At 39.8% G+C, this 12,743-nt stretch overlaps 1 protein-coding gene across 4 annotated transcripts in view; it reads right to left on the bottom strand.

Annotated features, from left to right (window-relative positions):
- Positions 1–250: 250 nt before the first annotated feature.
- Positions 251–12,743, bottom strand: part of ccser2a (coiled-coil serine-rich protein 2a) — a 59,289-nt gene continuing 46,796 nt past the window's right edge. For 2 of the 4 annotated variants that reach the window (XM_084736013.1, XM_084736014.1), the window contains exon 10: positions 251–1,380. In XM_084736013.1, coding sequence (XP_084592139.1) covers positions 643–1,380 — 738 coding nt within the window. In that variant the 3' untranslated portion in view covers positions 251–642. Of the gene's footprint in view, positions 1,381–5,987; positions 6,028–7,597; positions 7,683–12,743 lie in introns of all 4 variants that reach the window. The other 2 variants (XM_084736015.1, XM_084736016.1) reach the window with 2 other exon arrangements.

The raw sequence follows: 12,743 nt of genomic DNA, 5'->3' as shown, positions 1-12,743 counted from the left end.
AATCTGCTCTCCATTCTCTGGCTACCATTTCACTTGTGCTGTTTTTTTTTTACTTTCTTTCCCACTTCTTGTTTTTGCCTCCATCTTCCCCTGGGCTTTCTATTACACTGCAAAGGTCGCATTCATGTCACCTCCACGTTCAAAACCAAATGCACCTGTGTGTCAGAGGGCACAGCTGTGTGAGGACAAGCAAACTTTGACTTTAAAATGTGATAATAGCCAGTGGGTGTTACGAAAAAACACAAAAAGCTGATTTCTCTCAACAGTAACACTCTTTTTTTTCTTGCATAACCAGAATCTATGTGCATGTGCGAGGGTAGTAAACTGGACATTTATATATTTATTCTTCCAGGAATTCCCCTCAATCTGAAAACTGTCATATACCGCTATGGATTGTTGTGAAGATGAGATGCTCAGTTGATCAATCAGTCAGAAGCTAATTTAGAAACAATACAGCAGTCACAATATCAATGTCAGCAACACAGGCACTCCCTGAATGGTCCATGTGGGTTAATGAGCTTAGTGTATGTTCCTTTGACACTCATACGATCACGCTGTTATTATGGCTGGGGGAGAGGAAGGGATGAATGTCAATGTCAGAGTGATCTCAGTTTTAAGTTTTGATGTGTGGGTTTAAGCTCCTCAGGGAATCTTTGGCTTGGGGAGGCATGAGCGACTCAAAGGGATCAGGATCTTGGCTGACCCGGGGTCTTTGAGTGTCCCCTGGTCGGGCTCCTCCAGGCTGGAGCCGGTGCACCGGAGATCTCTGCAAGGCTCTGATGCTCTGCGAGGCTGAAGCAGCGACGTGCGACACAAACTTCGTGGCTGCACCTGGGGTCCAGCGTTAAAGCAAGGAAGGCCTCTAGACGGAGGGGGCAGCTGCTTGATCCGGTTAGCCAGAGGTCCTGAGGAACACCCCGGCTTCAGAGAGGCAAATCCGCCACCAGTGCCCCCTGACTTCAGTGTGGGGAGAGACACACGTTTGTGAAGGCGAGGAGGCTGCAGCATGCGAGGGCAAGACAAACCAGCAGATGTAGGAGTGACAGAGTTCTGCAATACCACAACGGGGGCCCTCTGCTCACGCTGTGCTGCAAACTGAGCTGCTGATGCTGGACTGTCTCTGGTATTTACCTCCCGTGGAGCCCCAGAGCCTGGGCGGTGCAGGTGGGTGCTGAGGAGATGACTCAGCTTGTCAGGGTCTGCTGGCCCGGACACATCTGCCGTAAGGTCTTCATGAGGACAGTCAGCATCTATATGGGTTCCTTCCTCTGGTCTGCTCCTTGTGAGGTCACTGCGGCCCTCGATGGGGGGAGTTTTTACTAGTTTTCCCTGGTGGGGGTGCTCTCTGAGGCAGGGGTTGAAAGGCTGTAGTATTTGAGGCTGCGGAGGAGAAGAAAGATGTGTCAATACGATTTGAAAAATGGGTATGAAATAGTCATGGAACAGTGAGTGTACAATATAATGAGGTAGGACTTGTTTTTATGTTCCAGAAATGGCTGGTTTTAAAAATTTCCTCCTTTTTGGTATCTTTGATCCCTTTGGAATCCAGGCTATTTGAATATTTCGTCGCTGCAAAGGAATCCTGAATCAAAAAGCCAACTGAACATTCTGCCTCGCTATGACTTGTTTATTTATTCTTTAATATCGCAGCCTGTTTCCACCGCCAGTCGCTGAACTATTCCTAGAATGGGAGAGGCAAAGTCACAGAGGAAGCCCTGATTCAGCATTTAAAAACAAGCAGAGGAGAATAACCTTGCTATGTGAGCGCCTGGAATCTATTGAAGTCTTTTGAGTCATTTTATGATTGCTGCTGCAGAGGGGCTTCAAAACATTCAAACTGCGAGCTACGATGCCTGCTGCCAGTGTAAGAGCGTGCTGAGCTGCTAACAACATGGAATTTAGACCAACCATGGTGGTGTCCTCCACCAGGGGACATATAGGGTGGGAACACAAAATCTTGACCACCTGTACTGTTATCTAACGCAGCCCTCCAACAGCCCCGCAAAATTTACCATTTTACTGATGCTTGTTACATTTTATATTTGTTGAGTTAGAGAGCTGCTAATTATCCAGTGCGACAAAAAAAAAACAAAGTACGACTTCAAAAGAGTTGAATGAACACCTCTCTGGCACAAACTCAAAAAAACAAGCCTCATTATGACTTAACAGAGTTAGCATTTGTTCCAGTACTTCTGTTCATTTCCTGCACGAGCCTTGTGTGTTTTAGACCAGGGGTGTCAAACACGGCCTGCGAGCTAAAATGACTTTGCAAAGTGACATCTCAGGCTATTCATAATCTGTTTTGTAAACTATAACAATGTGAATGTTTTCATATTGTTTCACTTATTTACACTAAAAAAAGAATAAAATTGAGAGGTATTGTTATTTACAGGTTTTATAGGTTAAAGCTTATCCAGTTGTTTTACTGGTCTGGTCCACTTGAGATCAAATTTGGCTGAACTAAAATGAGTTGGACAAGCCTGTTTTCAAATGAAGCATTTACAGATTCAAGATATGTGTGGCATCACAGCTCGCCTGTAAAAAAATGTGTATAACTTTGCTTTTATAAGAGGTAACATATAACCAGATGATGCATAATTTTAGGCGTGCAACTAACAAATATTTTAAAATAATGCTTATTATAATAAAACTGATTCATTGTCCATTATTCTCTTGATTATTTTACAATTAATCATATTTACTCAGTAAAATGTAAAAAAAAAAAGTGAAAAATATTAATCTCAATTTTCCAGAGCCCAAAGTGACGTCTTTAACTTGTTTCTTTCGTCCAACCAACAGTCTAAAACCAACAGACGCTTCATTTACTATTATAAACAACAAAGAAAAGCAGCAAATCCTCTCATTTAAGAAGATGGTACCAGCAAATGTCTGACATTTCTGCTTGAAAAATTATGAAATCAAAATATCTGGCAACTAGTTTTCTGTTGATTGAGGAATCAATTAATTGACCATTAGTTGCAGCTCTACATAACTTCACAAAAAAAACAATTACATGTACTATCCTGGATCACATTTACAGATGAGCAGCAGAAAAGAAGGCCAACAGTGCTTATTAGTTCACACAACCAGCAGCAGAGCAGAGTTGCTCAAACTGGAAAAAAAAAATCCATATTGAGCTATATATAAATATATTATACACTATATAAGTACATTTTCTGAATAACTTATGACCTCAACATCTATAGAAATTCTTAATAGTATTTCTTGTTGTTACTCTGCTTAGTCTGAGTCTATAAAGCATACTGACGGTGTTGTTTTCAGTCTTTACCATCAGAAATCAGAGGACTGGCCTTTTTCCATGAATGTCCTTTGAGCAGAACCTAAAGAATCTAAATCCACCTGGAACCATTCAAAGCCACAAAAAAGGCATGAAGTCTTATCAGAAACATACCCAGTGTGAGTTGGGAGTGAAATGATCTCAGAGGATATGAATACAAAGCTGTGCAGGTCAAGCTGCTCTGCTTTTTTCTACCATCAGTCGTTTGTGTTGTGAGTGGGAGTAAATGTCCAGGGCCACAGCTCCATCTCCTGGTCTCCTGCCACAGTGCGTCCACTAGCCTGTTACCAGACCCTCGTCCACCTCTCAGTTTGATGTTTTGTTCATGTCAAGAAACGAGACACTACTTTTAGATTGCAAAATATGTAATTTAAAACTCCCAAATAAAAACAGGTTTTCTTTGCCTCTTACAATAGCCATGATTATTCCACTAAATCAAATTATGAACATGTTATTAAATGTTTTTTTTAGCTTTGACATACTGTCTGAGCACTCCCTACTGGCTCCCATAGTTCAAAACTAAATAAAGGATTTGTTCCAATCCACAATTACAGACATCACCAAAGCAAATTAACTAGTTTAGACACTAAAGGGTTGTTCAGATTATTTGAAGTGGGGTTGTATGAGATATTTATCCATAGTCACTGTATAACATACATTATATTTAGAATGTTTTCACAGTCTACTACTGCCTCGATTGTTAGTGACCATGGCCATGAACTCCTGTGCTCTGTGAGATAAAAGTACTTATTTGCCTATGTAGTCTGGTTTGTTTGGAGAGAGCGATATCTGGCTTATATGACAGCAGTTTCCCTCTGGACAAGGCTGTCTCATGGCAAGATGAAGTGGTGAATATGTTGTAAATATAGTGTACAATTAAACTTTTTAAGATGGGCCTTTTAAGTTGGTTAAGGGAAACAACATATATAGGCCATGTGCTATTTTTTAGCTTCCTTTTTGGATGATATAGTCCATGGTAAAATACCAACTGAAATGTCTATGTCTAGAATACCAGTAATATATGATACCTTTAATTGCAAGGTTTGCAATGAGTGCATACTGTATATTTATAGCTGACCCAGCTGGAGGGAGCCTCTGTCAGTGTTAGCAGCATGTAGTATAAAGTCACAGTCATAAATTATTTGCATCTACAGCTCTCTGCTACAGTACTAATAATTAGCAGCAATCATTTTGAGTTCTTCACTGCACTGCCAAGAAATATCTCAGCTCAATAATGATGGCTATCAATTCAACAGAAAATCACCGGTCTAACTAAGAAATGCGCCTATTTCTATCACCTGGAAGATGTGAGAGGCCACCAAAACCAATCTCATCTGCAGCCTCCCTCACCATGAAAAATGACTGTGATTAGAAAAGCAACATGCAAGAATTTGAATAAGGATGTAAATAATCTCCGTTATGTCTGTGGCAAGACAATGTGATTGGAGCGCATAAGCTGATGAGACTGGCAATATGGTGGCACTCCATTTCAAAGCTGGATTAGATTTCATCGCATCATTTAATATAGATGACTGTAAAAATGGTGAGTTGGATTGTATTCGAATTTAAGCTGTAGAAATAGCGTGAGAGCAGAGGATATGTGATTATGTCGATTTGTCTTTTGCTTGCTGCGTTTAACTGCTTTTGATTGGGGAGTTAGAACGAAAACGATTGCTCAGGACAGCTGTAATATCAAATAAAATGGGGCTATTCTTAAATGTTGTTCCTTCTGAAACACTTCATTCGAAACCTTCAAGGTGAACACCTTGAATGATGAAGTGCCTGTTCGATGAATAAAATACAGGAAAAGTATTCCACACAGAGATATTTACCAAGGCATGCATAACAGTTCTTAAAGGGACAGTTCACCACAAAATCAAAAATACTAATTTTCCCTTTTATCTGCAGTGCTATTTATCTATCTAGATTCTCGTGGTGTGAGTTAAAAAGTGTTTGAGATATCAGCCGTATAGATGTCTGTCTTCTCCCAAATATGACTAGGTTCTCAAAACACCAAAAAAAAAGAGAGAAAAGAAAAACTCCAGTGCCTTTTTCCAGAAAAGGAAACTATTTTCTTTCTACAGGAGAATCTACTAGAACTACTTTCTTTCTACTAGAAGGAAAGCAGACCATATATCAAACTGCTCACAACATGGTCTGTGTATTATCTTGAGTAACAATTATTTCTGGGAAGAGACAGACATTGGTTGAATTTCTCTCCAAAACTCTTCAACTTTCTTTAACACTTCAATTTAGATGGATAAATTGTACAACAGGGAAGAGGAAAAATATGTACTTTTGATTTTGGGGTGAACTGTCCCTTCAATTTGATAGGATGGGACAAATTAAAAAGACACTGATGTAAAACTGAGATTCAAAATTAAAGCACAACAACAAGGCAAAACTATTTTCAAAAATGCAATGAAGAACAGGTAAATGAAAGAGAGGAAAGGTGAAAACCAACACAGCATCACTGTGACCTCAGTTGAGAAGTGCAGACCAAATTTTAAAATGAAGATACACAAGATCAAAATTCCAAAACAACTGAAAATCCAATGCAAAACATGCCAATGCAGATGCAGAGGAGCATGCTTCTGTCAGCCCACATGACGCCAAACCTCAACCCAACGTGCAGGAGGTGGGGTCATAGAGGCAACATGACTGCATGTTAAAGAAAGTGTTACTGTACCACGCTGTGTCATAGAAGTACTGCACTAGGTGCTCCACTCCTTGTCATATGCATTATATGTTGGGAGGCAAAGGTATAAGAGATTCAATTTTAGCTTTCTGTGCAGAAATGAGGGGAAAAAAAGGGTTAAAAAAACAAGGAGAGTGGTTGGATTGAGATCCCAGAGAAAGAGAACGAGAAAGAGAAAAGCAGTAGGGAGTACAGACATGTAAGACAGACATTTGTTATGGTTAAGAAATTTTAAATGCAGAATTAGCACCCAACCCACGCTTGCGAGAAAAGGTCACACATTAGCAACAACAAACAAACCAATTTACAGCTAAATATAATTACTGCAGCCTCCAAACCAAGCCAAACCTATGTGAAGATTTCTATTTTATATTCTAAAGACCTTTCTTACAAGAACTCTTTGCTGGTTAGTTTACAGCCAGAGCTCCCAACGGGGGGTTAGATCATTATCCGTTGCCTTATCCGTTGTTTCTCATCTTATATCTAAATATGACTGCATACCAGATATATCTTTGTATGTTTCAGTGTTATTACCTCTCTCCTCCTACTGTTTTTCTCCCACTGTACAGACGTTCTTTTGATACTCTGTTTTGTTTAATTAGGCCACACAATCTACTGGTAGAAAACGCACTTTGACTGAATGCAGGGCTGTACTCACATATTTGTCAAAATACGTCTGTAAACAGAGTGTACTTGATATTGAAATAACCTGAGATACACTAAAAAAATACACCTGTGTCACATTTTTTTCACCTTCCCTCTCAGTACAACGCTCAGCCCCACTGGGATAGATCAAAGGAACAAAGCGTGGGTTATTTTCTTTGTTTCCTTCTCTATTTTTTTTGCTCTTCGCTCTCTCACATATGCGCATTTTCTGGAGTCTATTTACCCATTGTCATTCTCTTTACCTGCCTCCCTTATTCGCTACCACATCAGCACAGCATAATACTAAAGCTTTGTTGTGGGATTCACTGAGATAGGCGAGGTTGTTGTGACTGCGCTGTCATTGTCTCTGCAGCCCTGTCTTTCTCAATGAAGTCAAACTGTTTAAGTCTACAGAAAATGCTGTAAATTTCACTTTTATATCCAAAGCCAAGATCAGGCTATGGTCATGTGCACTATTTGTTCAAGAACAGAAAATACACCCTCTCTTATTGTATATCATTAACACTATTCCTACTATAAATAGTAGTAGCTATATTATTTTTGAATGAATATCTACAAACAGTGGAGGAAAGTAAAGTCAGGAATAGAAATGCAGGTATCTGCAGAACAAATGAGCCAGGTTCTGACTGAACACTGAATGTGCAGTATAGGAATAAGACACCAGATAATTAATTGTTAAGGGACAAGAAGTCAGACTGTGTTTAGTAAAACAAACAAGAAAAACTGTTTCGCATGTTACTAATCTTGTTACAAATTAATCTTTAAGCAGACATGCAGCACAAATAGAGTAATTGCACAGTGGAAGGAGGGCGTTTCAGTCGTTTAGAGGGTTTTAATCACAGATAGTTTAACTTTTGCAGGCTTGTTACAGACCCCTGAATATGTCGTGTTATGAAACGACGGAGAAGAGGTTGCAAAGGATGTTAGTGACTCACTCTGTCTGCGCTGGGGCATGCTGGTACGGGTCAAGCCCTGGTGCTGTGCCTGCCACGGGGACAGCAGAGGGGTGGGCAGCACACCCTATGCAGAGAAAAACACAAAGGACAAAAGGCATGACGTACCAGACCACACACATACACACACAAAAGCATGCTGACATAAAAAAAAAAAACAACACTCACAAGTACAAACACATTAATTAGTTAATGAGTATGTATTGCCCAATTAAGGCAGCACACAAAAACACACACACATGGAGACATGCACATGTATAGTGACACAGAGATTGATACACCATCCATCCATATTAGTCCTTGTTAATGAGACAATTAAAAATGAAGCCCTTTACATGGAGTTTACCCTTAAGCGGCTTTTTGGTTGGAAAAATACTTTGTACTCTTATCCCACCTCTCTTTTGTTGTCATATATGCTCTCTATTGGCTTGTTCCAAATATTAATTGAGACTACAGTGTATATACACTGTATATGATGTTTACACTGAGTGAAATACCCAGGATCCATGTTTTTTAGGGCAGCACAATTCCCTAAAGCTACAACAATGAGTTTTTAACTAGTTATGAAACAGTCTCAGTTTAATACTGATGTCTCTGTATGACCTACAGCAACTGAGACCTTCAGTGAGAAGACTGGCTATTTCTTTATAGTATTCTTAATGCATCGGTGGGATTTAAGAGGTCAAAATAGTATGACACAGTGTTCAACATATAAACATGCACACACACAGAAGAGTGTGTTCTTCACCACATCACAATAGTAAGTTATTATTAATAGGGAATTAAGTATCCAAACACAAACATGAGGCAAAACATTGGTTTCCTTTTGCCACTGTAATGTGTATATTTGCTAATTTAGAGCATCTTAAACCCAGGAGATTGTTTCCTAACATTGTTTGACACAGTATAATACTCATTATCCTATAAAAATGCACAACCTGGAGACTTTCACTGTTGTTTCTCCTCAGCCACAAACCTGTTTTCCTCCTACTTTTTAATTGTTATACTTTTTATATAAATGTAGAGTCAAATACATTATAAACCATTTCTAGTTCCTAACCTACAATACAACTGAACAAGGGCACTCTATCATAGGCAGTTTTGACAGGTGATCCAACCGAACCATACAACTTTTCCACTCGTCACTTTGAAAGTTGACAGTTTTATAAGCTGAGAGGAGAAGTGGGAGGATTTTTCATAAAGCTGTGATGCCATCATTAGCTCTGAATTTTTATTCACTGAATATGCTGAAGTTATTTTTCTCTATACATACGTCTTGGACTACAAACTAAGACAACTTGCCAGGATAATAATATGACATTATACACTAGTATAATTAGTTACAGAAATTGTCAAATCCATAGTTGTTTAAACACGGCATCTAACTTAAGCATTGTTAGTGTGGCTCACTGTGGCAGTTCTACATTAATGATATTTCTGCCCACTTTCTTGTTACATGTGCTGCCTATATGCTTTATTTTATCACTTTATCACACTATGCATTCTGTCATCTGAACATGTCGTTTGACCAGAATCTGTCTGCGCACAAACATACAACTGAAAGAATACAAGCCCTATCTTGATACCAAACCAACCTTCAGGTTAAGCAATTCAAAGATCCCTGACCCCCATCGGAGAAGCAAAGTGAGGAGGCAGCAGGGCCATCACGTTAAGCACACAGAACCAAAACCTTATCAAATGCTACTCCTTTCCTCAGCTGTGGAGAGGGCCACTGCTGAAATAGGACTTTAATATAGAAGGGAGAAGTACCACATCTGTCAGAGGGAAGAAGAAACAGAGAGAGACAGAAGACGAAAAGGGGAGGGAAACTTCTCAGCAGGTCCAGCCCAGGCTATTTCAGTGCCCTCCTAGTGTGACTTCTGGAGGGGCGAGGAATGAGTTTCCCTGATCTGCTCTCATCCATGTCCTTCCTTGAACACCAACAACTGTTTCAGTGGGAGGTCTCGGCAGAAGACTCCCGTCGAGGCTTCATTTGCAGAGTAAAACCTTAGGCAATGAGAACAAGCGGGTATGTTGGAGGGCTCGCGAATGATTCTGACAGTGTCTGGCAGCTTTATTAGACCTCTACAGCAGCTTAGCCTGTCAATTTTTTACAGTTTTCCATCGCTTGTAAAGGCTTTCCAATGAAGGGCTGACGGAGCTTTGCAAAAGCAGGGAGACAGAAATTGGGAAAATATAAAAGTTTTTCATATTCCATCAATTTCATCAAAACTTCTTTCATTTCGCACCCACCAACACAGAGACCCTGGGCTCGAAGCCTGGTAGTAGTATTGCAGCGCCGTTCTTTCCAAGGAACGGTGACGGTTGTCTTTCTTTTTGCTGGACTCCCAACTCCTTCTGGTTAGTTGTGCCTGCACAGTGGGAGTAAACTATGTACCTGGCACTGATGAGATAGCCTAAACCACCCACACATTACCTCCATAGTCTCCTGATAAAGCTCACAAGGTAGTGGAAACTGACCTGCAACACTAGCGTGAACATTCCAGTTTTGCCCAAAAGAACTATAGATCCAAATCCTTCAAAAGCCACTTTTGGTATCCAATATGAGGACAGTCATCTACCTAGGGCAAAGTCAAACTGCACTGCTTATGCCACTCTTTTACCCAGAAGACTCATTTGAGTTAAATGGAAGCAGACTACCCCTCCCTCCTTTCAACACTGGATCTGAGATACATTACAATTGTTGAACCTAGAAAAGATGAGATTTGCTCTCTGACAGAGAGAACTCAAACTATTTTGTCATCTCATGGGAGGCCACTTAAACATTTAAATATTGCAAGCAAGCCCAATATTTCTGTAAATGTACTGTCTCATTTCCATTACTAACAAAGTTTCGTCACATTTACAAAAAGAAATGCAACAGGAGTTTCTATACATGTTTATATCCATCAGTTAGCCACGCATGGGTAACAAACTCAGCACAGCCCTGTGCTTGCATCAAACGCCACAGAGTATACAGTGAAAACTCTAGCTTTGTTGTGTGACTGATCATAAATGTCATTTGATGACTTGCTAATCCATTCTGCCACTGTGATTGCTGGTAGAGAAATATCGTCGAACAACTAATTGTATTGTTTCCTGTACATAGAATGTCAACAAATCGCAGCAGGCAACCATTTAAAAATACACACATACAGCTTTAATAAAATTCAGTTTTTATTTAAATTGCATGCAACTGAAGGATAGTTTAAAATGGAAAGAAACAACTAGAAAAAAATTAAGTAAAATAAATGATTTTGTGGCCAAGATTATATGATATTTTTGACACTGTTCTGTTCTACAAGGATAATTTTAGCTGTGTAATCCAATCTTTCATTACATATCCACCTCAGCACCTGTGAGGTTGTAGTGCTGCTTATTTTCAATATTTGTTATAGATTTTTGTTAACTCTAAACCACACACTCACACATTATTTTTGTGCTTTTGTTTTCTTTTTTTTTGTTTTTGTTTCTATATGGTGGTACCTTATTTCATTAGTTTAGTTTATCTGTCTGTCTGAATGAAAAAAAACAACTTTTCTCCTGTTTCTTTTTCAATTATAACTAATAAACAAAGTGGAGAATAAAAAAATATCCAAGATCGTGGAGGAAATTGTCTGCAGCACTCTTGGGGACAACTGTGGACTTAGTTAGCAGAAACAGAAACTGCAGTGCAAGAAGAAACATTTTTCTTTGGGTATGTCATTTTCAGGTTGTGCATGAAAAAAGCAGGTGCTTGTTAAAGGTTTATAACATCTTGCTTCAAAAAATGACCTTTATCTGAGAATATAAAGAGAAATCAACAGATATAACATTAATAAATAATACATAAAATAGAGCAGCTGTGTTTGAAATATCATTGTCCTCAACAGAAATAACTTTCACATCAGTAATGGTAGTAGTTCACCAGAGGCCTCTTTCATCGTGAAAGGGACTCTCCGGATTTGTTAAGCTACTTCAACTGAGCAGAGTCCCAAAAGCAGATGGTGAAACTTGGTGAAGTAGGACAAGAGAGTCAAGTAAAAGTTGTTCTTCGTGATTCCTACAACTTTTTGATCTAATAACAACAGTATTTAGAAGAAACCATGATGCTGTGCCCCTAAAGCGGCCTATCTCTGCTTGAATCCCCTAATCCACTACACAGAGCTTCTCGTGGTGTTGGCTACGGCTAATACCTCAGGTCGAGCCACAATGTCTTATTTCGCTGACTTTGGTAATTAAATCCTCACCTGTCCAAGATGACTCTGCTATGCATTGTGCATTAATGAGTGTGCATGGGTGAGTAAGTGTGTGTGTGCATTTACAATGTCTGTGATGTAAGGAGGCAGACACAGGGGATGTGGGTGGAGAGATAATGTCAGGATCTGAGAGGGGCAAACTTGTTCTTTCACCCTCCAGCTTAACACTGATCACTAGCCTTGTCCAATCCCCCTGTCTCTCACTTCCCTGTCCTCTCTTTCTCACTCGGTGACGAGGTAAAAAAGTAGAGGTAATGTCACAGAGAGACTGACAGACAAAAATACAAGGAAAGAACGAAATCACTGAATCAAAAAGAAACGCAGAAAATAACAGAGAGGACAGGAGCGATAAAAAGACATGAGGGAGGTGTGAGGAGAGGAGAAGAAGAGATGAAGAGGAGGTTTAAAAGGCAGAAAGGGAGTAGGAGGGTGGCTGTAATTATCTTCTCTGTCTGCCACTGATGAAACACTGCCTATTGTGTTGCCATTGTTTCACTGCTGCTGCTCATCTGCGTGTTTGTTTATCTGGGTTATTAACAAGGTCGGCTCCCCAGTCCTCAGTCTGCTGAACTCATTGTTCAGTCACACTGAGTGTGCCCTGCACTTGAGTACAAGAGATACATGTGGCACACACCCCCTACCACACACACACAAACATATGCAGACAATCAGGGTGTCTCTCTCAAACACAGACACACACACACACAAACACAACAAAAACATAAACAGACACACAAAAACACAAGGCTGCGAATTTCTTCATTGTGCAGCATCTGAAATTACTCAAATCATACTGCTCATATTTTATTTGCTGCGAAAGGCAGAGGAGGCACAGAAAACATATCTGCTGCCATGATTGCTCTGGGGAACTATTCAAGGCGATTATTTTT

Source organism: Lutjanus erythropterus, chromosome 14 (genome assembly GCF_056507025.1).
Source record: "Lutjanus erythropterus isolate fLutEry1 chromosome 14, fLutEry1.hap2, whole genome shotgun sequence".
Taxonomy (NCBI): Eukaryota; Metazoa; Chordata; class Actinopteri; order Lutjaniformes; family Lutjanidae; genus Lutjanus; species Lutjanus erythropterus.
This window is presented reverse-complemented; position numbering and strand designations above follow the sequence as displayed.